Source organism: Neolamprologus brichardi, chromosome 9 (assembly GCF_056152115.1).
Source record: "Neolamprologus brichardi isolate AB-2024 chromosome 9, ASM5615211v1, whole genome shotgun sequence".
NCBI classification, from domain to species: Eukaryota; Metazoa; Chordata; class Actinopteri; order Cichliformes; family Cichlidae; genus Neolamprologus; species Neolamprologus brichardi.
In genome coordinates this window covers 21,766,671-21,794,600 of record NC_142112.1, presented here as the reverse complement: position 1 = coordinate 21,794,600, position 27,930 = coordinate 21,766,671, and the positions used below count along the sequence as shown (strand labels likewise).

Sequence of the window (27,930 nt, the reverse complement as noted above, 5' to 3'; positions counted from 1 at the left end):
AAGGTTCAAGGTTATAGTGCATGTGTGAAAATGGCTGATGTCTACCCTTAAAAGCTTTGCTAATGTTCCAAGAGGCCACTAGGAGATATCAACAAGTCCCCTAATGGGCAAGTTCATGTTAATTCCTACTGGCGTTCTCTAGGTAGCGAAAAAAGACACTTGTATCTCCCATTTTCTCATTCCTTGCCTCAGCAGTCTTTTGTTTGCTCAATTAATCAGTTTCTCTGCAGTTCTTTTCGAGCCTTTCCCTCTTAATCATTTACACCTTCCTCTTCATCATTCTTTCACTGCTCTTCTCTCTTCCCGTCACACTCTAATCTCCTGGTCTGAAAGGTGTTTCCTGAGGAGGGCAAGTGGGAAGACAGGCAGGAATGATGGATCGCTCTATAGATACTTCGCTTTGTCTCTCTCTGGGGTAGGGAAAGAGTGGTGATGGGTAAGGGGCTAATCATGGTTTGGATACGTCTGACAGTGTGAATGTAAGGTATGAGCTTTTCCTTAGCAGGATTTAGGTTCTACAGAACCTTTAGAGGAACATACGAGCACCACCTGTAGTAATCTCTAAATGTTCAGGTAGCTTCTGGGTGAGGGTTGTATTGCTTGATGTTGGTGACTGCTAAGACAGGTAATTTTTTTATAAACCAGCAACTGCAATAAGTTTATTTTCCACTTGCTGTTTTTGGCTACACACAACAATGTAGAGCTTAAGACTAAACAAAGTCCAGGTCTCATTTTGTACTATATATATATATATAAAGAAAAAGACATCCAACCCAAATATGCAATAGTGGTCTGCAGTGACTCGCAATAACATAGTGTAAACAGTACTTGCATTTCTAGCTGATGAGTTCTTCAACTGACCCAGTTAACAGAAGCAACAGACCAATTCTCCTGCAAGCCAAATTTTTGGATCATTACACTCAGCTGTGACTTGATATCAGCCAAATATTTATGGCGTCATTAATTTTGTTCTGAAATGACCCAAATTTTGTGTCAGGATGTTGTTTGCCAGAAAAAGCGACAAAAACACAATCCGAACCAGGGTCTTCCTGGCTCAGAAACTGGTCCTTGATGGGCGACTGGCATATAAGTATAGATTCAGGGCAGGACACTGTGTTACTCCAGCTGATTGAAATTTATCTATCTTCCTGTCATTTTTGACCACGTCACAAGTGAAACTGCAAATAAAAATCTCTTTTTCTTTAGTTCTGCCAAAAAAAAAAAACCCTCCATGCAGGCAATCAGTTACTATACACATTTAATAAGTTTAATTAAAAACTGTCTCCAGTCCTCATTCAGGTGATTGGTGTTTCAATGTCTGAGTGACAGACCAGTGTGCCCTGTGTTCTCCACATTCAGTGATTTAGGATATGTCCAGGTGCTGGTTTTGGTTACAAAATACTGGCACATAAAGAGGAGACAGCTAAGACAGATAAGCAGGGAGAAGAAGCTGTTCCAACAGCTGCCAGCCTGGTTGGGTAACACTCCAGAGGACCCCCTGAGAGGAGCACAGCTTGGGGTAACGTCTGCACTGCAGTCAGGGAGGAAGACTTCAAACACAAGGCTTGTACAACCTCTGGCCCTCTGCAGCTCCCTCTCCTGCTGTTCCCCTGAGCTCCACGGGGGATCTCTGAAGACCATGCCAGCAGTTATCCTACTATCTTCCACTATACTTCGTTACTTTCAGCTTTTTTCTCCTAACTTAAACACAGTAAACATTGGCTTATAATAGTGATTACCAGCCCTTAAATGCAACCAAGAAACTATCCACTAGCACTGTAGTAAGTGTTGTATTCACTGCCTTAAAAGGCAACTTCCTTTTTAAATATATACATTTTAAAAATATAAATCAAAGTAGAGGTTTCAGGCATCTGCAGTGGTCATGCTGTAGCCTATTCCATACTCACTTGGGTCTAACATAAATCCAAGCCTTTTCAACACATTTCATGTAAACAAAGACAGGAATGTGTTTAACATTTAGAGTCCCTAAACGGGCTCCTTATAGCTCTGCCCTTCCATCCTTTGTTCCAATATCATTGGTCTGCCAGAGCACGATCAGATTCCCAGTCAATTTTACCAGAAGTGTTACATTTTCTGTGGTATAAACGAACAAAAATGGTCAAGAGAGCAAGAAAACAGCGTTTACCTACTGTAACCCTGGCGTGGAATGAATTGGGAATAATAGCACTGGCTCAGCAAATAATGAACCACTTATGGAAAACTTTGCCTAACAGCTTCATGATAAATTGTTAAGGAATACCTGGAAAACCTGGTACAACTTAATAACCAAACAAATCCAGAAAAAAGTGTCCCTCATTACCTGAAAGAATGTCTGCAACACATTTTAATCCTAACAGATTATAGTCAATGTGTCACATCAAATCAGCCAAAAAGTGCCTTTGCTGCAGAAAACCCAAGCAGTCACAGCTGACAATCTGGGAGACAGGGCTCCTGGGACCCAGGGTGGCTCAGCTGAGGACATTACTGCACGCAAAGCAATCCCACACACAACCAAATGCACATAGACACACACAAGAGTCTGGTGGCAGACAACAGTCACCCTGTCATCTTCGATTGCAGGCCACTCATGTTGGACCAGCGACACCTTACACTCAGACCAGAGGGCCTCGGCCCCCCTGGTGTCCCACTGCCGCCACAGAGGGACTGCCAGAAGAGTTAGTTCAGCTCTGAAGAACAAACACAGGAATCAGCCTGTCCAGAAAGCATGTAGTCCTATCAAAATGTCTAAATACAGTATGTTACAGAGCATGTTATTTGTTTTTGGAAGTGGGATAAAAGCTGTCTGAATGTGAATTTAACTGAGCAAATCTAGTTCAATTAAAATGAATTAATACAGTATAAAACCACAACACAACAACAGTCTCCTCACAGTGCTTTTTTGATCATGTAAAGACTATAGAACAATAGAGAGAAACCCCAACAATCCAATGACCCCCTGTGAGCAAGCACTTGGCAACAGTAGGAAGGAAAAACTCCCTTTTAACAGGAAGCAACCTTTTTCAGAAACAGGCTCACAAAGGGGCACCTATCTCCTACAACTAGCTGGGAGTGAGAAAGGACAAAAGACACACCAAGGAAGAGAGAGGGATTAAAATTACCTAATGATTGAATGCAGAGTGGTGAACAAACACAGAGAGAGTGAAAAGAGGCGAGAGAAGAAGAAACAGTGCATCATGGGAAGCCCCAGCAGCCGAGGCTATTACAGAGTAAATAAGGGAGGGTTCAGGATCACCTGATACACCTGATCTTAATAACATGTTAATTTATCCTTGCTTTTATGTGACTTAGAAAACAGGGTTATGGTACTTTTAAAAGAATACATTATATCTGATTTCTCAGCTCATGTGTGCCTAAGCTGTTCCTCCATATTAAATAAAGGAATCTATCATTAAACCCTAATCACTAATCTTCCTTTTATTTAACACCTGATTTATGGACATGCGCTTGTAAAAAAAGTAAAGCCTGAAATGCCAGAACCATGCAAACACAAATAGAAAATGAGTACTATGGGGTTTTTTTCAACTCTATTTTGTGTTTGCGAACTCATTCATAACTGTACTCTGTATCATGCATATCTTTCCTTTAACATCATGGGCAGAGAAGTATGGAGAGGATTTCCTCTGGCTGTGGATCTTTATCAGTTACTCTAGCCTAGTAGACATAAACCTCCACCAGAGTGCGGATAACACTAGAGGAAATTCCCCGCGAGATCATAAATTGAGTCACCGCATGTCACTGTGGTAATTTTGTGTGTGCAGGAACAGAGAGAGGCTCCAGGAAAAGTTTTTTTATCAGTTCTTAGCGCTGAGATTCCCAGTTCCATCTCATCAGATTTACAATCTTTAAATGTACATATTAAATTGTGAGATGAGAGTGCCTGTGAGTGGGTGCTGAGGCATTTGGCCTAGGAGACACATAGCTCACTCACTCACTTAGTAATTGGCAAGTTAAAGATATAACAAATCAATCTGAATTTATGAAAGCGCATGCCTAAAATGAACAAGGAGACCTTTTACAATAACTTATAAGTAAGTCCAGGGAGTGTCAGGTGCAGCCACTAAGTGACATGCACATTTACAGCAACTGACTAATTGGCTCTTTCAGCTTTTCTGTTTCAATTGTAACATTGTAACATGTGATGTCATAATTATGCTTTAACTAACATTTAAATAATTTGACGTCATTGATGTAAGTATGGAACTGTGAGTCCATAAAAACAGGATGACTGAGGGAACAAATATAGTTGTTGTGTTGCTGATTGTTGCATCGCCTTACTGTTTTTTTTTTTAAAGTGCTGTCTCAGCATTGAGTCTTGCCCAGTAGTACTTCAGGGGCGCTCAGAGCTACTTATCCTGGAATTTATACTTTTTCCCACCACGGAAACAGCCCATAAAGAGGTCATACAGGGATAGCTTCCATGGTTGGAACATGTAAAAAAGGAGCATGACACCCTAATATGACCTGCTAGTTCCTGTGATGGAAAATGGTCTATGGTAAAGCCATCCAAATGTGTGATGCCTTCAGAATTGTTAGTGTTGTGGACTGAAGGGCTGCTGGGGGTGACCCCTTATTGTTAGGTGCTCCCTTTGTGGTCATACTCTTCACTGTACTGAGAAGAGGAAAAGAAAGGCTTTCTCTAACAGTCGGTCATGCCCCAGTGCTCCTGGCAACAACAGGTCCCAAGGACGCAGACCTGCCTGGCCTATATTGGCTTGGCTCTCAGTTAGCGGTGGCGACACTAGCCCCCTGTCAGCTGGCCCAATCGGGGCCGACCAGGCCCTTTATTAAAGCTTTGAAGACTGCTGAACAAAGAGGCGTCCTATGTTTAGATGATAGATTGTAAGCAACTGGTTTTCTGCTTGGGCAACACAAGACAAAGAACCTCCTTCTGAATGCAGTGAGTATGCGAAAGAGAGTGAGCGAGAAAACTAGAGAGGGAGGGAGGGAGAGAGAATGACAGGGTCTGCCATAAGTTTAATCAGATTTGTGGATGAGGATTATTTTTGATGGATAGAAAAACTAAAGCTGTCGGGAAGAAATGCAGTGAGTGAATATTACCACGGGTGGGTCTAACACCCTGGTGATTAATAATAAAAGCAGAGATTCTCTGTTAATTAGAGGATGAGACCTGTCAAAGTCTCACAATACGTCCTATATAGTACACCATATACAGCATATGGTACACTTGACTGCACCAGGAAAGGACGCCCGTCTGATAACATAGTGATAACATAGTGATAACATAGTGGGACAATTGCAGTTTATTTTTATTATTATTGCAAAATATAATAGAAAATCAAGATTAGCTAATGATATTTACAGTTTAATATGTACTCGACTTCTTGGTCTGATTTTTGGATGGATAAAGTCTTTGATTCAACTGTCAAATGTCTTTAATAAGATACTTGATTATTACAAGTATCTGTTTATAATATTTGATAAGTTATCTTTCACAAGCATGACTATAAGTATCAGATTCAACTGGAAAAACCAACTTGATTGTACTGATTCTGTAGCACTGCTAACCAGCGAACTAACTATAAAATATCATTATTTCATTTCTTGCTATTTCATATTTCTGTGAAATGTTTTTGCAATTGTCAAATTAATTCTTACATTGGAAAAAAACTTCTTTTTTTTGTCAGGTCACTGTAACCATTACCAATGACCACCAGATTTTAAATCAGTTTGCCCATGAGTCCAAGTAAACATTTTTGCCAGATGTAGTGTCATTTGTAATGAACACTCTGCAGGTGTCTTAGATATCCCCTTCACAAGGGGTAGACTTGAGATCACAGTGATCTTGGACTTTGACCACCAAAATCTATTCAGCCCTGACTTTAGTCCAAGTGACCATCTGAGCCAAATGTGACTAAAATACATCAAGACCATCCAAGAGATATCATGTTCACCAGATTTGGATGGACAGGCTACCAAAAGCATAAACGCTCGGGCCACAGCTGTCACTGTTATGGAGCCATAAAAATCCAATTTAATTGCCATGAAGGATCATTGATTACAGTCCACAGGAAGATTTGGTCAACTCAGAGCTTTATAAATATATAAACGTAGGAAGAAATATATTTCAGGTTTTTTTTAAAGTGGATATATCTATAGTCGATGTACTTCTTAAAATATGTTATGGTAGGAAACCCCCCAGTTTGAAAAAGTAAACACAAGGATCAGCACAGAAGCGTCATACTGCTGTGGATGCATCAAAATACATTTTAGGCAACTTAAAAAAAGACTCAGTCGGGTGATGGGGGTATGTGGCGGGGTGTGCTCTGTAGCACCGCTGCAGGGAGGCTGACACACCAGAGCTGCATCAGCTCATCACGCCTCCTGTGCATTAAAATCTGTGCTGTGTCCTGACTGTGTTGTTGTTGTTGTTGTTGTTGGTGTGTATGTTCGGCTGCGAGCTGAAAAGCTGCAGCCATGTGTTTGTAACAGCAACCTGTTAATAAAAGAAGTATGCTGGAGAGCATGAAAACATGGCAGGGTCTGTTGTGGATTTGTTACATCATGTTATCAGTCTCCTCAAAGCCACTGGACTTCTTTGCCTGACATGACTTTCTCTGCAGAACACTGAAGCTGGTAGTCAATGGCCTTGATTGTTAGTTTGTTTGAAACACTGAGTTTGACTTTGATGTTTTAAAACATTACACTGGACCCTTAAAAAGGTCATAAAGTAATCGACTCCAGAGGTAAACTGCTAATTTGTGCTTTAATAAAGCATGGATGTTGTCGGTTTTTTGTATAGTGTACTTTACATTCAGTTCATTGATAACCACAAAAACAAAAAAAACAAAATGGGCATATTTTTTAAAAGCATCCTCACTTTACTGTTATTGTATACAACTTTTACACAATACTGAATGCATCTAAGCAAACTCACCTGGTCATGGCTGGCTTGGAGGGTGCTCCCAGTGCCGTGGAAAGTCATTTGCACAGGGGAGAGAGTCAGATAGGTCACAAAATCCTTACCACTCTGCGCATCGCTGTACTGCACCTGGACAGAGGTAGGCAGATAAAGTGAGTTACCTCAGATAATGCAGGAAAAAGAAATCAACGCAGAAAACACAAGGGAACTGAAGCATCTCAAGCTTTTAGTGGGATACAATATTTTTTGAAGTGGTTGGCTTGAGAGTAAATCTTCCATGTCTAATAGCCACCAAGGAGCATTTGTGGGCAATTATCCCACACCGTACAGAGATGGCATTAGGGGAGAATGAATGCAAGAGTGTGTATATGCAGTTGGCAGGGGAGCATCAGAGGGGTTAGTGATCACATCACTGGTGACCCCTCATCACTGAAAGGTTAACTCTGCAGGCATTCCTAAATGGTGTGCAATCAGGACTGTTATGACATGATGCTCCTCTGGGACAGCCTGCCCCTGATATCCAAGGGCTTTTGGTAATACTGCCTGCATGTCTGCCCTACTTCTCACTAGCTCTCACTCTGCGCATGTATCTGTATTTGCATTGGTTCATCTGCGTACTAGCCTGCCCTACTTCGGTCCAAGACAGCTGCAGGCATCTCAATAAAAAGTAGGTTTCTCAATAACTGTGAGAAACCGAAAGGAGTAAAATATCTGACTGATGCAGAAAGACAACAGGAAAGGAAGGAACAAGACAGTGACTTCACATTTGAGTGAGCAAAAGGGTTAAAAAAAACCAAGTAAGCAGGCATGGAAGATTATCACTGTAACACAGCTTCAAGCTTCTGCAGTACAAAAGGGCACAAGCTTCAAACTCTCATCATATATAAGCCTAATCACACACAATCTTATGCATCACTTACATTACAGCATGTATTCTAGCAGGATGTGCAGAAAATATTTTGATATCAGTAACTGCAAAATCTCTAAACAACAAGTGTGCAGTGAGCTTCGTCATATTTTAGTTGTCTGAGTAGAATCATTTCATGCCAATTAACAGAAAATGTGTGTTATAAGCACAAGCCTGTGTGTGCTCCTCTGTGCACCAACTATCCGACTGGATCAAAGTTTCATCTTATCTAGACCTTAATTCAGTGGTTGTACAAGCTGAATGTGTGTGTGTGTGTGTGTGTGTGTGAGAGGGTATGCACACCAAAGTGGCTATATACGATCTGTGACTGAAAGCTTCCAGAACGAGATGTGTGCCTTTCCCTCCCAGTGAGTTACGATCAGCCAGCCAGACACACTGAAGTCTGCCTAAAGACACAGACCCATTGTGACACACACACACTCACATACCCACACACCCATCATAACATATACTCACACAGAGATATGAATATGCGCATACAAAGATATGTTTGTGTGCGCTCGTCATGTTACATCCAAAACATGCACACACTTGTGGGAAAATTCATGCAAACCTGCTGATGAAGAGATGGGGCCACAGTGATAAACTGTGGAAAGCTATTTTAAATGTGTATGAATCATTAATACAGTAAAGTGAGCCACAGAAAAAAGCATTCCCTGACAAGTTATTCTCCAATAAATTGTCTAGACTTCAACATTAAAGAGAGGAAAAGACAGAAAGGAGGGGTGAAAAAAAGAGGTACTTTTTGGGGTAAGAAAAAAAAGGTTTTGCAACAGTAATCCTATGGCACAAAGTTTGCAAATGAGCTAAAAATACTGATATTCTTGAGCGGTAACCATGTGTGACTAAGTTTAGACTACACAGTTATACTTCAGCGTCTGAACACAGAGACACATACAAATCTTTGTATGTGTTTAACTGCCCCGTATGCTGGTGCGTTTAGGCAGGATGGAGGCCTGTGTTTAGGAACCTGTGATGTATGGTGTAATCACGCTGTCTGATCAGCGGGTACTCTGCACGGTTCGTCTGTCATAAGCTGTCAGGACTCCAGCTGAGGGTGAGGCCCTTAATGGTGCTGGAGGAAACAGCCGTTCTTTTAAAGTCGTTCACATGAAGGAGATATACACTTATATGCATATCAGATTTCTTATAATTCACAACTTCTGCCATTGTCTGCGAGGGTACACGTGTGTATTTTTAGCTAATAGTGAGTACAAATTACAAAGTCAGTATGCTGACTTTGAACGGGCAGAGATCAGGAGCTCTCATACACAGAGTAAGGTAAGTGGCAGCTCTGTTGCCTTTGGTAATACAAAATTATTAACTATAAACTTGTTTTCATCCATCCATCCACTGCTTATCTGAGTCTGAGTCGGCAGTGTAAGCAGACACCCAGACCTCCTTTGTCCTGGCCAATTTGTCCAGATCTTCAGGGGGACACCAAGATATTCCTAAAATAGCCAAAAGATGGAATCTTTCCACTGTGTCTTGGATCTGCCTCAGGAGAGGGCATTCCTGAAACATCTCACCCAGGAAGCATCCTAGTCAGATCTCCAGACCACCTCAACTGCTTACTTTCATTGTGGAGGAGTAGTGGGTCTACTCCAAGTCCCTCTGGAGTTATGGAGCTCCTCATCCTATTTCAAAGGCTGATTCCAGATACTCTCTGATGGAAAGTTCTAATGACGCTTGCATCAGAAATCTCACTGTTTTGGTCACTTTGGTCATGGCCAGGGGTGAGAATAGCAACGTAGATCAGTCGATCATGGATCAATCAGCCCTTGTTCGTTTTCTCTTCATAGTGGTGTTTTGAATCGCTTTTCATCTGGTTCCCTACCCAGGACCAATTTGCCTTGAGACACAATACTGGGGCAAACTCCCACCAACAAAGTAGGTCCTGGGATCTCTATGGCACCGGGTAAAGGTGTTGATTCCATCTATTTTGTGAACCGCTTATCCAACTACAGGGCTGTATCCTATCTGAGCTAACATTTTGTAACAGGAGGGATATGGCATGACTGCAGTTTTGTGTGATCCATTTCCCAGAATAAAGAAACTGTTAAACCTATTATGATCAGTGATTCCTGATGTCATAGTTTTTCTTCTATGTAGCATTGCATTCTGTTCATTATTTGTCATTACCATTTAGCTGCAAAACTATGTACGGAGTAGGGTTTCTTTCTGACCTCCCCCTGAGATTTCCTACACTTAAATATCTTAACAACTACTGGATCATATCCAAAGTATCCTAATGAATTTGGCTATCCCCTAGCACAGCTCTTGGTCGATTATGCTTTGTTTTCTTTGGGGTATATGTTTCAGTCCCCCCTCTGAGATCTGGAGCTGGAAACACGTCCTCTTTAAGCCTGTAATGCCCCTGACACGCTGTATGATACTGGATCATAAAAGTACACATGACGTAGTCAAGCTAACAGCAGAATTGCAGCTAAAATAGCAAAGTTGGCAAGTCACCAAACATCAACAGGAGGGTTTTCTTTCTTGGTGGCTTTTTGATAAAATAGCAAAGTGCCTGATTATGAGTATTTACCAGAGACTGTGACCTAGAGGAGGAAACAGAAATTTCCGTGATCTCCCAGCATCAAAGAACATAATGGCATCATCTGATTTATGATGATTTGTTGGAAACTAAAATAAATGAGCATCTTAAAAACAAAGGTCTATTCTACCATCCAGGCCGTCTGTTTTGAGTGCATGTTTGCATGCATCTGTGAGCGCATGCATTCTAAACAGGCCAAACTAATCATCCCAGGTCCCATCACAGAAAACGGCCTCTAATCCACTTCCTTCAGAGACAAAGAGGCAGGAGAGTTATGCAAGGCCTGCGATTGATCGGCGGCACTAATGTGGAACGACCTTTGACATCTGGCTTCTAAAGCTGGATAGCTCCAGTGCTCCTCCTCATTTGAACAAACATGAACATGCACAAACTGAAACACAACTGCAGTCATCGCTCTTGCAGCCATGCTAAGAATTTATCTTTAGTGCACAAATATGCACGTCCACAGACAAAAATACAGGCAAAATATCCAAATTCAAGCAATCCCCAATGAGGATTGTGCTACACAATGCTGTTAAGGTAACTATGAATACAAATATCTGTGTAGTCACGTTCTCCATGTGACTGCACACTAAACTGAGTGTGAGTGGCACACAGTCAAAAATTGCAGAAATAACTTGGACTTCACAATAAAGTCTCCCAGGCTGGCATTGTTGGTGAGAACCAATTAGAAGTCCATGTTGAGCAACTTCAGTGAGGTCTCAAAGGCCTGTGAGTGTTCGAAGGACTCTGTTAATATACCTTTGACTTCTATAATGGGCAGGAGGTTGAAGGCAAACAAAGTGGCTGCTCTTAAAAACTTTAAGTGCACTTTGCCTGAATCACAAAGAGATGTCCTAAGAAAAAGAACAAAGCAAGTTCCACCTTCTATTGAAACCAGTCCATTATCAGAAACTTCCCAGAGGAGTTTGCTAAAATAAGTGCAATGAGTGACATGAGAAAAATTAACAATGACATATTTTACTGCAATCACACATGTCAGGCATGCAAGCCTTTTCAAAATTTGTAAAAGGTATCTGTTTCAACTGCTGACACAGTCCGAAGGCTGCTGTTTTAGCAAAACAGATAAGATCGTATTTTGATTGGTACAAAAAGTTATTTTTTGAGGTTATTGAAGAGAAAAAAGGAATGACGTAATCAGACATATACATAGATTGGTGTGCAATTACATCTTCTAACAAAATAAACAAACTTTTTAGGAAATAACCCATTAGGAATATATAGGAGCAAGCACCATCTTGAACACTGTGGCTCATTTTTTTTGCATGTAACTAGAGACAGGCTACATACATACTGCGGCTAATAAGTTACTTGTAATTTAAAGATCACAAATAGTTCTTTAAAACTTTATATGAAGTCAGGGCTCTAACATACAAAAGATGCATAAAATTGCTCATTTATTCCTAAAATTGTCACAGTTATTTATTGTCAGCAGATTAGACATGTGAGCCTCGCATCTCAGATCAGCTGTTTAAAAGCTAACAATATGCTAGCTAATGTTAGGCTCGAACATCCTAAAGATCAACACAGCATATCGAAACAGAATTAAGTTGACTGCAATCTCTAATAGACTGACATCTAGTGGTGGGATTTTACACACTGTACCTTTAAGCAAGCAATAATGCAAAGAGACAAGAACTGAGGTTAAAATGACAAATGTAAGGAGCCAAAGGTCCAAAGTAGCAGCAGAGCAGTTACTGATTCGAAGATCAGAGCAATTATCCACTTTTTTTCAACAGCTAGAAAAACATTACTGTGTGTTTAAACAGATACGAACATTTTAATTTCTCCTATAGTCCATAAAAGCTATTTCTCCCTAGAACGATCCTCTTGATTACTCTTTCGGAATTGCGATTTATAGAAACCAGTGCCGGGCCCTTTAAACTCTGCAGCAGGAGTGAGTGAAGTCTATCATGGCAGGAGGAATGGGGTGTGACAGCAAAACACACAGCTGATTCAGGGTGCCAAAATTTAGCTGCAGTAATTCAACAACGCTGGTCTTGAACTGAAATCCAGAAATATGACATTATCTAGTGCGATCTGCAGAGGCCAGCATCTATGTTGAGCTCAGTGTATGTGTCTCTATAATAAAAACACAAACACCAAAGTCAAACTGAGGAGCACAAATGTACGCACAAGCACCATTACTGCTTTTGAAAAGACAGAATAACTGTACAGCAATACATTTACAAGGGTCTATTAAATAGAACTCCAAACTCAACACTTAAGCTTATCAGGTCCCCACCAATACACCAAAACAACATACACGCAGACACACACACAGACACACCTTCATTTAGTAAAGAGATAGCAGACACTTTGGGAAATACCCTTACCTCCCTTCAAGAGACTGATACCACTCAAATGTAAGAATGAAACTATAGTCAACAGTCCAAGACTACTCTGTCACTTACTGTAGTTTCATATTTAGGAGCATTAAGATAGCTATTATGGGTATTTCTGTAACTTTTGTAAAAGCCAATGTTTTTTTACAACTTCAAAAATGATCACTTTATTGTAATCTCATTCTTTAAGTCGCTGCCCACAGCTCGCGGCCGCGGGTGAGGATGGAAGCATCTATTAACTTAAATCAGCAGCTCTGCTCTCACGACCACCGTCTCTTCACCGCAACAGATCGGGCCAGCAGCTGCATCTCTGCTGACGTCCCACCAATCCTAAGACATGTCTTTGCAACCGGGGATTGGATTGTCAGGGTCGGTGAGGTAAAAATGGATAGTGTTTGTTTTCTCAGTGCTAAAATAAAATGCCCACAAGTCGTGCAGAATTTTTTTAAGTGGTAAAAGAAAACATTCATGAAATTGCTATTGTAACGTTACGCTGTTCTGTGGTCACAGTTATCATAGTACGAACCAAATATCCAGAGAGATTTGGGGACAGAAAACAACACAAAGGGGGCATTTTCATTCTGTGATTTTATATCATTAAATTGTCAACAGATCACTTGTGACTTTGTCTGCAGCTTGTGAAACAGCTCACTCAGTTGAGAAGGAGTCACAATGAATAGAAGCATCCAGGCTGGAGACTTTCTGAGAACGGCGGCTTATGTGAAGAAAATAAAAATAAATAACTGTTTGGGAATCAAAGCGGTCGGTTAACACGCCCTCGGTCTCCTCATGCTAAGCCTGCACTGACACAAAACTGCAATCACAGTGTAGTTTTGAGAATTACATGAAATATGATCAATACTATCAAAATACAAGAGAACAAAGGCGAGTAAAAACGATTATGCTGCATATTCAAATTTGCAATATGCTGCGCTCGCACTTGAGGGTATATGATTTAAAGGTTTGCAAATGGGCTTGATTGTGGTGTAAAAACATCATCACTCAGTTTTGCCAAGCACACAGACGCAGGCATATCCACTAACACGCATACGGAGGGCCACCATGTAAGCAGAGACTGCGCGCCGAGCCAGCACAGCATTAGTGGTCTGATTTATACCACCGACAAAACTTGTTTTCGAAGATCGCTCTTCACACAAATATGCCGCAGAGCGCAGCTGGAAGCCATCACCCTGCCGTGGAAATCAAACGTGGAGGGATTAGCCATCCCAAAATGTATTTTCTAATGCAAATCCCAGAGTAAACAGAGAATAGAGGGATGAGATGATGACAAGGAAGTTGGAAACAAACTGTTAGAGTCTTTGAACGTTTGTACCAGATCAGGCGTTTGATGTTGATACAGAGAGATGAGAGTGAGCAATGGAGATTGGAGAAGAGGGAAAGGTGGAAAGGGAGTGGTGTAGAAAGTGCCAGGGTGGGTATGAGGTGGAGACGGCACCATTTGAAGTGGTTTTTCTGCAAAGCCAAACAGGGAAGCGTAGAGAGAAGAACAAATACCGTATAAGTGTGAGAAATCCTGGGAACTGCACTGAATGGATATCAACACCAGTCACTCGCCAAGGATAGTGTTTTCATTAACATGGGATTTCCCCCCACAAAAGTTCTGCCTCCAGCACGGCAACAACTACATCCCTCCATTTTCTCCAAATCCATCTTCCAAGTTAAGCCTGTCGTGACTAGTTAAAATAACTCAGCTGATTAATATCTCTGCTGTGTTATTGCTTTGGAAAGAACTGATAGACACAGACTGGAATGACAGTGCAGTGTGCTGATCTCTGTCCACTGTAATGCATACCCAAGTAAGTAGACCTTATCAGTTTTTTTAATCCAATAAGTGGTTACATATTTGTACATTTTCATTGTGCACCTTACTGTGATTCTGTGAATGGTTTGGGAAACATCAAGTAATCTAATATGTTATGCTTTAATGTACGAATTGTGCAGGTTTGTTGAAAACTAGGTTACACTTAAGAAAGTGATTCTGTCATGTGTCCCACTGCAAATCCAAGATACAAACTCAGGAAGGGTGTAAATTCAAACTTTTGCTGAAAAAAAGTTACCCCTTTCACTCTATCTGCCGATATAGCTTAGGGTTTTAAGAGTATGAAGAGCGAAACACTATTACCATTGCCATTATAGTGGACCTTATTTATAGAGAAGCCCATTCTTACACTTGAAACTGAAAAATTAGATTTTTTTAAGTAGTAAAACCCAGTTTCTCCCAGTACAGCCTTGTCTTGTTTGCACCTGACCGAACAGATATTCTCATATTTTAAAGACCCAACTGTCTGGAGAGGCAGAGTAATGGCTTGCATTTTACTCCTGCTACACAATCATGAAACATGACCTGAAGCGCTTGCACATAAATACAAATGAGGCCAACCTGAAAGCGCGATATTGTGCCCCAACACATTCTGCCAAGTGTGACATGAGCTGTCAGTTTGACCAGTAGCTTGTGGAGTATCTAAAATGTGCAATACTGCTGTAGACTGAATGCTTAGTGACTCCATAACCTGTTCACAAACATCCCAGTACCAGGAATGCATTAGGTGAGTATCTTGAAAATAAATCAAATTCAAATCAAGTAGACTGAAAACATTTTATAAAGAAAAGCCAAAGTTATTATTGAAAAATGAATTTTCTGCTGAAACACTCAATATTGGTGCACACATATGTGACTACTTTTGATAACATTTATACTCCCTTCTTTTTAATTTATCGACTTTTAAATATGTGAAATCCTGCCAAGCAGAAAGTGCCGCTCTGATAAATGCCTGCTTAGTTTTAAAAAATAAAATTCAGGCATGAAGGCATGAGGAGGAATAAATCAGGTTCACAGCAGCAGATCTGTTGTGGTCCAGATGTGTACCATAGCACCATGTGGAGCTGATGGGAAAAAATATCATTAGCATTCCATCAATCACCGATCTCTTATATAAACTTTTTCCCCTGCTCATTTCTTACTGAGGTAACATTTAATAATATGAGGCGGTCAGCAATAACTGACTGGTGACTACCAGAGTCAAACACGTAGAAATGGACATAACATACAGAAACATGATAGAAGTAGTAGGCCAGAAAAAAGGTACATGGACACAGAAACTGAGAATCTGTTACGTAGCTTTCATTCACTTCTTCATCCTGTTCCATGTGTTGTCTATTACCTCCTGCTTTGTTTTGTTTCTGCCCCACTTCCAGCACACATACCCAGCGTGCCAACAACACACTAGCCAAATTAATAGCAAATACACAGAGACACACATACGTACAAAAAAACACTGGAATAAGTGACAGCATCCTTGCTCCAAGCTGGCATGAGTACAACACACTGTTGCTTATCCAATCGGAGCTTCCACTAGAGGCCATTTTCCAATCAAATCAAAGTGGGGCTTAGCAGGTAGGCCCCAGCTTTTGTTTGCAGCGCTGGATGGATGAAACAGACACTATGAGAATGTCCTTCGTTTTTGATTTGTTCCTTTAATCCACCACTAGGAGGTCTCTGTAATCCGCTCACTTGGATGACATAATTACATTTTTCTAATAATTATACATCAGACAAGCAGATTAATATTAAATTGCTAAAAAGATCTTAGTGTGGATTTGACTACTCGTTTGCTGTTGAGTATGGCTGACAGGAAGACGGCTCAACACAAAGCAGCACATTACGTGACCACTGGAAAAGCAGACAAGTGCAGCTTTTGGCAAAAACATTTGAAATCTGTGGTGATTTGGCCGCAAAAACACATAAGAATACATAAGCCTTAAAAAGCCTGCCTAGCATGGCTCTGTAAGCAACCAGAGGTTCTCATTACAAACCCACATGATATGAAACATCCCCTCAATAGAACACATATTGTCTGCGTGTCTCAATTACAGCCTGAATTCCTCACTTAAGAAATGCGCACACACACATGCACACACACACAAGCACACGGGAATATGTGAGTACACCGATTATGGTTTGTGTATTTATTCACAGAAACGCATGGGAGGATGAACAGACAAATATATTTGCAGCAATGTGAAATGGGTTACAGTTTGTAATGTTTGGCAACAACACCAACTTAAACTTTACACAGGCTTTGCCCAGCTCTTCCATTTCCACTAAACAGAACCTGCTGTGTGTGTGTGTGTGTGTGTGTGTGTGTGTGTGTATTTGCGCATATGTACAAGTGTGTCTGGGCTTGGCCAGGCAGCAGAGCTCTCTCAGGTTACACACACACAGGAAGGCTCAAAGCAATAACAAAGGCCTTTCAAAGGAACCCTCAGCAGGTTAAGATAAAATGTTTTCGCTCAAACTGATAAAAAGCATCTGCAGCTTAAATGAGCAGACGCTGGTATCAGTGGCGAGGTATGTGCAGCAGATCGGCCGGGACAGATTAAAACAGACAGCGGGTTGTCTCCCTCTTGGACGCACAGAGACCTAAGAGCAAGTGTATGTGTGCGTCCAGTCTAGTACTGACAGAAACACCTGTGAGGTTTAGTTCCAGCTTTAAATCCTCGTCGTGCCAATAATGTGAGAAACAGAAAATGGATAGGGTGTTATCGAGCAGTTCTAGGTTGTACGCTCCACACACAAGTCCCACTGTGCTGTAGGACAACCGCTGTGATGACTCTATGATACTGTAGACTCGGCAACCTCCAGCACATACTTTAAATGTGTATTTTCATTTTTCTTTTTAACTGTCCAAATATCTTCTTTATAAACACACGGCTGATGAAGAACACATTTTTATTTGCAGCACTGTTCTAGAGGGAGAAGAATTTGGACACAGTTGTTGATCATATTTATGCATGGTCATGCTAACATCTGTCATGTCATGTGTGATTACTGTATGGGTGTAGTGCTGGAGGAGAAGGGGGGGGTGTCTTTAACTTTTTTTAGTTGGAATTATTAAATTTATGACATAATTGAATCCAGTTTAAATTACAAGACTTTATTCCACAAGAATAATAAAGGTTAAAGCAGCAAGAAAGTTCACTGAGCAAAACAGGAAAATTCAGATTTTTGAACTTTTTTTCAAACGTTGAAACATTTGCTTAAAAGATGGTGATCAGATTCGCTTGCGTTCAGTTGGCATCGTCAAATCGACTTGTGAATTTCTGTATATTTAGATGCCAAAAGATTTGAGATTTTTAACTGATTTATCACAGTTAATTGCCATATTATCACAAACATATTGCATGTAATTGCCATCTCGATCCCATTTAACTGCAGACTGATAGCAGCAGACCGACTCTGTCTAATTGCTGCTGTCTTGATGCATCAATCTGTTTGTAATGATATGGCGATTAACTGTGAAAAATCAGTGAAAACCTCAAATCTGTTGGCATCTACATATGCAGAAATTCACATTAAACAGAATTTCATATTAACAACTTGCATTTGGAGTCCAGCCAGAACCTCATAGATCTGGAGCAGAAATTCCTCTATATATAGGTGCAGTAGCTACAGGATGACAATTTAGCAACAAAATGACATGGGTGACAACCTTCCTTTTTGATAGGAATATAACCAGAATAAAACCAGCTGGTAACCAGTTGAGTCGAGTCCCCTATTGCAAAGAAAGACAGAAACTGGTTATGCTCACTGGTAGAAACCGACTCCAACCAGATATCCAGCAAATTGTGTAATAGACATGCTGGTCCACAGTGTCCATTCCATGTGTTGCCTCTCAAAAATGTGAAATGGACATGTATGCAGAAGTTGCAATAACAGCAGAGAGAGATATTTTATTTCAAGCCAACATACAAAAAAAATCACGGGAAAGTGTTTAAACAGATATTAATAACATATTTACATGTATATGCATATTAGCCGCCTAGCTTAATCGTTTCTGATGATTAAGGACCCTGGAACACACTTTATATGATTTTTGCTCACTAGCAACTTGTTGGCTGGAAATGCAGTTTCCATTTCATGTTTTGGAGAGGCAAAGCGTGAAATGGACACGGTGGACCAGCGTGTCTATTACACATGTTGGTGTGATACTGGGTTGCTGACTCAGGTGTTTTATTTGGAGACAGGCTTCCTCCTACTAGGTGACCTGTGCAATCACCTTGCTATCAAAAGTAGTTGCCCAGAGGTTGAGAGTGTTATATTCTCTGGGCAATCAGTTGGTTGCCTCAAAAATGCTAAAGATTTTAATGTAATCAATGGGCAAGCACCAATTTTTCCTAGGAGCAAAGAAGTCAACATCCTATTTTATTCTACGCCAATAAGAAACTGCATGTTGAGATCTGAGAGTGTGTCCAATGGAAATGAAACAAAATCTGTCAGACAACCAATAAGGCTGTAAACAGAATGTTGTTATATCATGCCACTCACTTATTAAGGCTATATAAATGTGAAGAAGTTAAGGGGTGACAGGTTAAATATTTACCAAGAAACTAACATGAATAAAATGTAACAAAAAAGTGACAAATGAGAGCCATCAGGATCTGTCCAAATCAGCTCATCTGGTGTTTGCTCTGCAGTAGAAACTGACAACCAATTTCTTGTGGGAAACCCCGTGGTAATTGAAGCTGGTTAAAATTTGAACCAGAATGTCTATGAACTGTGTACAATGGAAACCATGGGTAGTTTAATGATTTGCTTTTGTTTTCTCATCCAAGTAAGTTTCCCCAATCTGAACTTTGTACTAACTATGCTGAGGTACTTCCAGTGACAGAGTGACACATTTAAAGAATTTACCTATATTACTGCCAATAAAAAATGTTTGGTAAGACTGCAAAAGTAGGGCATAACACAGGCCACTTACCATGTAACAAAAATTATTTTTTAGATGTACAGAAATTTTAGAGGTTCACCTCTTTTGCATCTTACCTGGAAGCCCTGGATGCGAGCCAGGTAGTCCAGCTGCTGTGCTGGCTGCACCGAGACACCACAGGCCAGGTTCTTCCCCTTCATGGGCAGTGAGGCTTCGGCTGTGGGTGACTGACCGTTCAGCAGCAGCTCCCTGGCCATGGTAGCGGTTGGACTGGGTGAGGAGGATGAGCCACTGTAATAAGAAGGGTGTCCTGGGGGTAGCGGAGCAGAGCAGGGCCCCATGTCTTTTGATGCCATGTAGTTAACGGAGTTGCTACTGGTGCTCCCGGGGCCCGGAGCACTGCCACCCTGCTTTCTACTGGCCTCCATCTCCTGATAGACATCTGGGCTTAGGTGGAGCAGACCCTTTTGGGCTGGAGGGGTCAAGAAGGAGGGGAGGAAGGGAGGGAGGTGAAGATTAAAAAAAGATGTTAGTATGAATAGATAAATGGACACAAAGAAAAGTATAAAGACTTAAAAGAGGCAAAACAGAATAAAGGAATGACATTAGGAAAGAGAACAGAGAAAAAGGTTATTATGGATCTCATAATTAAGCGTTGAAATCTCATGAATACAGATTCCTTAGCCACTTACAATAAGACAATACCAAGGAGTGTTTGTCTATGTGGGTGCCCAACTGTGTCCATTTGTGTGCCTACAAGTGTGAGCTCCTAAACTGGCATTTCATCACCAAACATAGTTGACAGTTACTTGTGTTTTGGCAGGTCCAAGCACTATCAAAGCCTCTGCTGGGAAACACACACACAGCCTCTTTCTTTCTCACTCTCAAACACAAACACAGAGACACGAACGGAGCATCCACCAATATCAACAGAGTGTCTATGACTTCATCTTTGATGGAAAACAGCACCATCACTTCACTGGCATCCTGCTCCAGTTTTTATGTCTTCAAACATAGACCCACCCGAACCTCAAAGGAAGTTTAGTCACAGAAAAAAGGTTCTTGTTATATTATTTTGAAAATAATGAGGAAATGTCCCAAATGGCCTGGCCGAGGCACCTTTGTGGTCTAACAAGTGAAACTGGACAATACTTGCTGTAGTTCTAGCCAGCTGAACACAACAGCACCATTTTAAAGCTTTCTGGACTCTGATATCACTGACCTGAAAGTGTTTCGGAAGCAGGAAATGCCCGTGGGTTGGGATTCAATACGTTTGTTACTCTGTGGCCGTGGTGAAAGTGAAAGGAAGGAGTACAAGGCATTAAAAGAATGCAAGGAATTGTAAAGAGAGGATAAAAGAAGGAGGATGAGCTGGCAGCTCGTTCAGATGGAAGAGGATGTGGGGATGAGTGAATGTGAAACCCATGAGGAGCCTCCAAGCCCAGCCAAGGTCACCAGAGACAGGAAGACCAGCTGTCTGTGTGTCTGTGCATATGTCTGTGGGCTTGTTTGTGTGTGCATATGGACCAACAGCTGGGAGAAAGTGCTGGACTGAGCACTTGACTGACAGGTCACTTCCTGTTTCAGTTAACATTTACAATCACAGACAGAAATACACAAACAAGGACAGAGTTTTGCACAATTGTAGCTTACTCTAGTGTAAGGTTTCTGGGAACCTGCTGACAGTATTTCCCATAATGAACAATGAAGTTTGCATTCCTTTCCAGAGCAGCAGAAAAGCTGAAGGAAACAAATGAAATCCAGAACTTATTGCTCATACTACAACAAGTGGCCCCTTGCCAACAATGACACAAATGCTAGGACTTTTCCCCCCTCCTCCCAATCATGATGACAACTTTAATTTGAATTTACACAAGTAAAACTTGCAGGCCTGCACATTCTGAATGCAGCATCATAAAAAATGAAAGGTGTTAGCCAACATGACATCAGCAGTGGACAAAGAGAATTGGAGGAGGGTGGGGGGGGAGGCAGTCAATGTGATCCATGTGAGTTTCTGTGACTGCCCAGTGCATGTGAGAGTGTTTGCATGTTTGCATGTGATTGAGTACTTAAAGCTGGTGTCAGATGGTAAGCGAGAGCGTGAGAGCAAGAAACAACAAGAGTGAGACAATGGACGAGAGACAGTGGGAGTGAATAAGCTAGAGTGGCTGGATGTGTTTGCGCGTGATGCTGGACAGTGATTGTGAAATTGTGTACATAAAGTGGGAGAAAGTTAGTGAAAGGGGAGAGCGGGAGAAAAGCAGGCTGAGCCTGAGAAGTGGGGAATGGAGGAGTAGGGAGAGCTTATTTGTGGTACCGGTTCCAGGCAGTTGCAGAGGGGTCCCACCCAGACTCGGTGTCCGGTGGGCCAGGGGAGCATTGGAGGAAAGCCAGAGCCAAGCATGAGACTGATCGAAAACAGATAGGGCCGAAGCCCGCCGCTATAAATCACCACTGTGGAGCAAGACCTTCACATAGCTTACACATGCACACAATGCACAGACACACACACACACACATATGAACAGCAGGAAATGAAATGTGGCAACTCAAGTGAAAAGCCGTGCTGCAAGACCCATGGGAATAGAAGGGAGAAAAATCACCCTCTTACTTCTTTTACTTATGCTTTCTTTTTATGCTCTCTTCCTGTCTCTAAGCCACCCTGTTTGTTGTAGCAATGCCTTCCAGAGCTTACATAGGGCAAAGGACACTGACGCGCACACACACACACAAAGAGTAAAATGAGGGTTGTAGGTGCCTGAGGTGTGTGTGTGGGTGTTTTGTCTGGGAATGGAAAGAACAGAAAGACAGAGGGATAAATGGACAGCCCTTGACATATTTACCTACTTTCTCCCACTATGCCTTATATAACGCAGAAACATTCTTTGTGTGGAGCATAGCTCGTCAATGACAGCATTGGTTATGTGTAGGAAATTGCGTTTGTGTTACCTCAGGCTAGTAAATGGAAGAAGATCAAAAATAGAGTAAACCCATTTTGCCAATATGCAACAGCTTTTAAAGCTAAATTAAAAAAAGGTTTCGACAGAACTGAGTTTTTGAAACCTTTTCAAGGGTTCCTTCCTGCTTTATGTCCTTTTCTGCTATAACTATCTGAAAATGGATCAAAGGACATGATATTTGCCACGTCACATAAAACATCAAAAATCAGCTGACAATAATGCTTATTAGGCCTCTATATCATCATCACATTCTGAAGCAGCTGGTGTCCTTTGCACACATCCCTACATGGGGCCCCTGTAGTGAGTTTTCCAACTAAGATGCCATTGCAAATGGTTCACTTGTTGTTTGGGGGGAAAAGAGTGAAGTTTTTTAGCTTTCTGTGGCCCTCTAACACTTTTGAGCCCCACAGAGAGGCCTGTGGGTAATGTTTTAAAAATATATCTTGAGCTACACCTAAAATGTGGACTGTGGTTCTTCTCTTGCCTGTGATTTTTAGTTTTCGCCTCTAACCTAGCCTAGTTTCTACTAACCTAGCAGACACACAATGAATAAAATGCCAATGATAACCTCCAGCAGCACCTCTAATTGCTCTAATTTCAGGATTGAGCCAAAAACAAACCATTTAAAATTTGTTTGACCTGAGGTATCCACTCACTAGAAGCAATAATTAAATCACATAGTAAAGTCTCTCTAGAATTTCTATTAACAATCAATCTAAAAACTTGAATATCCTGTTTTTATGCCATAACAGTGCAGACTGCAATAAAAATGCACGGCCTGATTGTACACTAAATCTACACTTATTATAAGTGTAGATTTAGGAAATGCTAGAAAACCTTTTTCCTGATAGCCTATAAATGTAACTTTCTATGTAAGTCTTAGTATCATTTTACCACCGCTTGGTAACTAATAACAGGACTGTATACCCTTTGGCACTGAATTAAAATTACAGCAGCAACAGATTTATATTTTTGCATAAGTTATTTTTTCTTAAATTGTGACACTGTGTCAATTGTGACCAACAGTCTTTTAAGACAGACAACAGGAATGACTGTGGCTGATAGTAGGATATGATCTACTGTTATCATCTACGTTAAAATAAACCACAGTATGCTTGCTACTTTAGGGGATAGGCGTCAATGAGAAAAGACCAAGGTGCAAATACCAACCCTGAAGACACAACAAAAAAAAAGACTTGTAAACGTGGCAGTTAGAAAAAGTAATTGTTCCATGACCCTTATACCTGGTTGTTCCACCCTTTGTAGTAGGAACTGCAATCAAGCCTTAGCAATAATTGTAAATTAGCCTTTCACATTGAATTCTTCTTTGCAAAACTTTTAATTCAGCTACACTGGCGGGTTTTTGAGCATGAATGAACTGCTTAAGGTCATGTCAAAGCATCTCAATTCAAAATTTTCAGTCATGTGACCGACTCATCATCCTAGCCGTCAATTATTATCTATCCATGGAGGAAAAACAAAGATATGAAGAGAAACTACATCCATACTTTAACCTGGCAGGTTTACTGAATCCCTAAAAGTGGCATTGTCTTTCAAAGAGTACCCATTTGGTCACGTCTACCTGTTTCTGTATGTGTATGTAAAAAGAAAATTCACCCTACACTGCTGCCTGGATGAAAGCTTTTAAAGTAAGGATAGCTACATGAATTTTCGATCTGGATGTAATTGTAAGTGTTACCTAGCTAACTCAAACAAACTACTATATGTAAATCTTTAGTTTTGTTGACTTGGACATTCACAGTGTAGGACCAGAAAAGTTCTGGTAGTATTAATCAACACATTACTATTGTGTCATAACAGTAAAGTTGAGCGAGTATTTTTCTGATGTCAGGTAAATCATCCCTACAGTTTAAATGAGACGCCACTGACAGCCTGAGTTACTGTTAAGAAGCAGGGATTGATGCAATTTGTACTCATTTGGCAGGTTTAGGTGTTGGTGCCATTTTCTACACCATTCTGGCAGCTATAAATAAACGTTCATTAGTGCATTGATTAGTGCATCCAATAGCACAGCAACTATCTGGCATTTTGGCTGAGTTAAACTTGAAAATGTTGAAAGTATAGCTGGAGGGTAAAGAACTGCAATACTGTTTCTGCCTGTCAGGTGGGCGTGTCCCAGTAGCTCTGACGTCACACGAAAACTTTGGATAGGATTCAAGTCCGGACTTTGATGGTCCGGACCTTTGTTGCAGGCTTTGTTCATGGCTCAGATCATTTTGGGTTAGAGTTGTTTTCTTTTTCTTTTGAAAGTGTACTAAACTAGCCAATAGGGTTGGGAGTAAACAAATTGTTTACTTTTCTAGGCATCTGAAAGAAGCAAGTGCAAATATGGGATACAGTCAGAGCGGATACTAGCCAGGGGCCTAGGTACTAGAGACCTTCTTGCTCCATAGTATAAAGTCTAATTTGTAAATATTCTATATATATATTAATATATATATATATTAATAATTAATTCTTTGGTGACTTTACAGTGTACAAGTTGGGGTTCTGTGTCTGTCCTCCTGCACATTTTATCAAAGCAGCTCCCTTGCCTAAACATTTCCAATAGTGAGAATGTCTCTGAAACTGATTATTACCTCAAGCATGCAACACTTGAGGTAATAAGGGACTTTGGAGATGACTTCATTCTCCCTATGCTGTTTGGAGTTAATTTGAGAAAATAGGTATATCCACATACGGTACAGTGACACAAGGGAAGAGCATGGCACAACCAAATGATTGCAACCACATGAACTTAGGCTTTTGTGTTTTTTGTTTTTATAACATTTGCTTCAAAGACGGAGACCAGGTCTGAGACCACTCAGATTCAGTTGCTGTCTTCAAGGTGACTTTGGTGCGTCATGATGGTGAAAAACAGCAATAAGACTGACTCAGTGTGCTATCAGTTTGCAGCTGAATGGGGTGAAGCTGGCAATTACACACAATCCGTCACTGTTAGTAAAAATATGCTTATTAGCTGTGAGAAACTGTAGTAAATCTGTTGCCTTCCTCCACAAATAGTGATGTAGTTGCTGCAGAAAAGCAATTTGTAAAATGAAACAAGCACTCTTGCAGATGTGCTGCACTCATTGGTGACTCAGACTGATAGCAAAATGGCAGTCTGTCTGCGTTTACAAATTACATGGCAGCTCACAAATCTGAGAGTACGTGCAGTTAGGCCATGATTGTTTAGAGACAGGTTGCCTTTCACCAGACAACCGGTGCAACCACCTTAGAACTGAAGTCATAACAGGCATTTAACCTCTGATTGCAGCTGACTGCTGCAGCTACCTGCACTTGATATTGAATGTGATTTTTCTTAGCAGCACAGAGACTGCCGCCCTTGTTTTACTCTAGTGTGACTGAGCCACTTCTAAATTTATTGAGGAAGACAGATTTGAAGCAGTTTTTTCTATGGTAACCTTCCTTTGGTTCAGACTCAGGGCTGGGCTTTCTAACATTTTTACACATTTTACGCTAAAAATGTGTATGATATAAAATACTGTGTGGAATCAAACATATTGCTTTCTCTCGTGGCATTATTTGAACAGTGGAAGAAAGCAAATTAACTGACGTATATTAAAATTTAACATAAAAAATATAAATAAAACCCATCCTGACTACATAGTGTAGTAGTGAATGTAGAGAATTTATGGGGGTGGGGGGGTGTAATCACTACGGAAAAATGTGTTGTGATATATCATCACTGTGGGTGACACACTGTGATAGTATTGCACGGTGAGTTATTCTTGGACTCTCACTCATAAGATTAAAGTGCTTCTGAAAAAAAAAGTCTCATTCAGAAAAGATCCGCACAATAAGTAACACTGCCATTATAAAGAGTCGAAAACAGATGTTGCTACATCAACAAAGATGGCTAAAATATTGAGGATTATAAGTTTAAAAGTTTTAATTTTATTCACCTATAAACACGGGCCCTGTTTAAACACTCGCAAAGTTTAAACAGCTGCGAGGAAAAGAAAGGATTTTTGCCCCCCCCCCCCCCCCCTTTTTTTTTTTTTTTTTTTTACCCCTAGCCAGACTTCTACTTATTCACACTATACGTCAAAACAAAAGACAAACAAGAAACATCTTCCATTCAGCACTGACAGACACACGCACACAGAAAACTGAGACCAGCTGTATCTGTTTGAATGAGGTGTAAATGGTGTTTATGCAATAAATATTATTCAGACATTAGCGTCGTGTGAGTGTTGTGCGGTTTGGGCAACTTTAAAGAGCTAATTACCAGATAGTTAAGCCTCATGCTGAGTGTGAGATAAACTAAGTGGAAATGGCAATGGACCAAAGGCACACTCCAAGCCAACAATAGGAACAGTCATCGAAAAAAGGAAGATTTTGTTTCCCAAGAGGCTCTACTCTGGAGGTATTGGGCAATGACTGAAGCTCGGGCTTCCATAGAAACCACAACCACCAAGATAGTTTTTCCAAGAGAACAATCATTTATCTACAAATATAATTTAGATAATATATCTTTCAGAAACTCGACTAAATCACAGATTTGAGTGCTATAAAAATTGTGGCACAGGCTCAGTTCTCATCTGGGTCCTGCCTATCAAGTCTAAACCAACAGTGAGCAATGCAACAAATCTGGGCGATTACTCTCTCAACATAAGTGTGCTAAGCATGACATCCATTCTCCTCTCCAGAGTGAAGCTGGATGCCCCATGTCAGGGAGCCGGAGCTCTGCCAAAACCCTCCATTAGACCAAAGTGACGACAGCACATTTGACTCTATTAAAGCTATCTGTTTTCCCCTCTGCTGCTCGACATCTCACAGATTGTTCATTTGAGTTACAAACTGCTCTTTCTCAAGCTGCTGCCATTTACTTTCGTAGTTTAAAACTGCTTACAGCTGCTTTTTTAAAAACTCAATCTAGGACATCACAAAAATATAATCAAGCTCAGATACTTACATGCTTAAACAACACCATGACAATTAATTCTTGGGAAACTTCTTTCACACGTAATATTAAAAAAAAACAAAAAACCCATACGCAACTTATGCCACATGTGGCACGACTAGAAAAATAACATCACTGCCAGGCTCCGGAGACAACAAAACAATTAAAAATAGAATGTGAAATCTTGAAATAGCTTCTTGACTTTAATGTGAGATTTTCAGCAATATTTTTTATTTTGATTACAGACAAGACAACCAACTTAACAAGAGACACTGATGGAGGCCAGCTGTTTTAAAATTACACCCTTAAGGTTCTCAGTGAAGAGTCCTTTGAGACAAAGCCTCTTCTATAAATAAAATGCCCTTTAAGGCCATCACATTCCTATGTAAGATCTTACATAAATCCAGACAGGAAATGTATTTTGCATTTGCTGACCTTTTGAAGATGTCCATAAGGTGAGATAATGATCTGTTTCTCCTTTGTATCTGTTTGTACATTAACAGGCTTGGGGATTGTCCAGATATAACAGCAATGGCAAGGCTAACATGGTGATGTTTAGGAGG

General features: G+C 40.7%; 1 protein-coding gene across 2 annotated transcripts in view; it reads right to left on the bottom strand.

The window, feature by feature from the left end:
• Positions 1 to 27,930, bottom strand: part of stau2 (staufen double-stranded RNA binding protein 2) — a 103,701-nt gene that overhangs the window by 26,931 nt on the left and 48,840 nt on the right. For both annotated transcript variants that reach the window (XM_087846112.1, XM_035909425.2), the window contains exons 12-13: positions 19,597 to 19,952; positions 6,917 to 7,030 (exon numbers count right to left, since the gene is read on the bottom strand). In XM_087846112.1, coding sequence (XP_087702238.1) covers positions 6,917 to 7,030; positions 19,597 to 19,952 — 470 coding nt within the window. The remainder of the gene's footprint in view (positions 1 to 6,916; positions 7,031 to 19,596; positions 19,953 to 27,930) is intronic.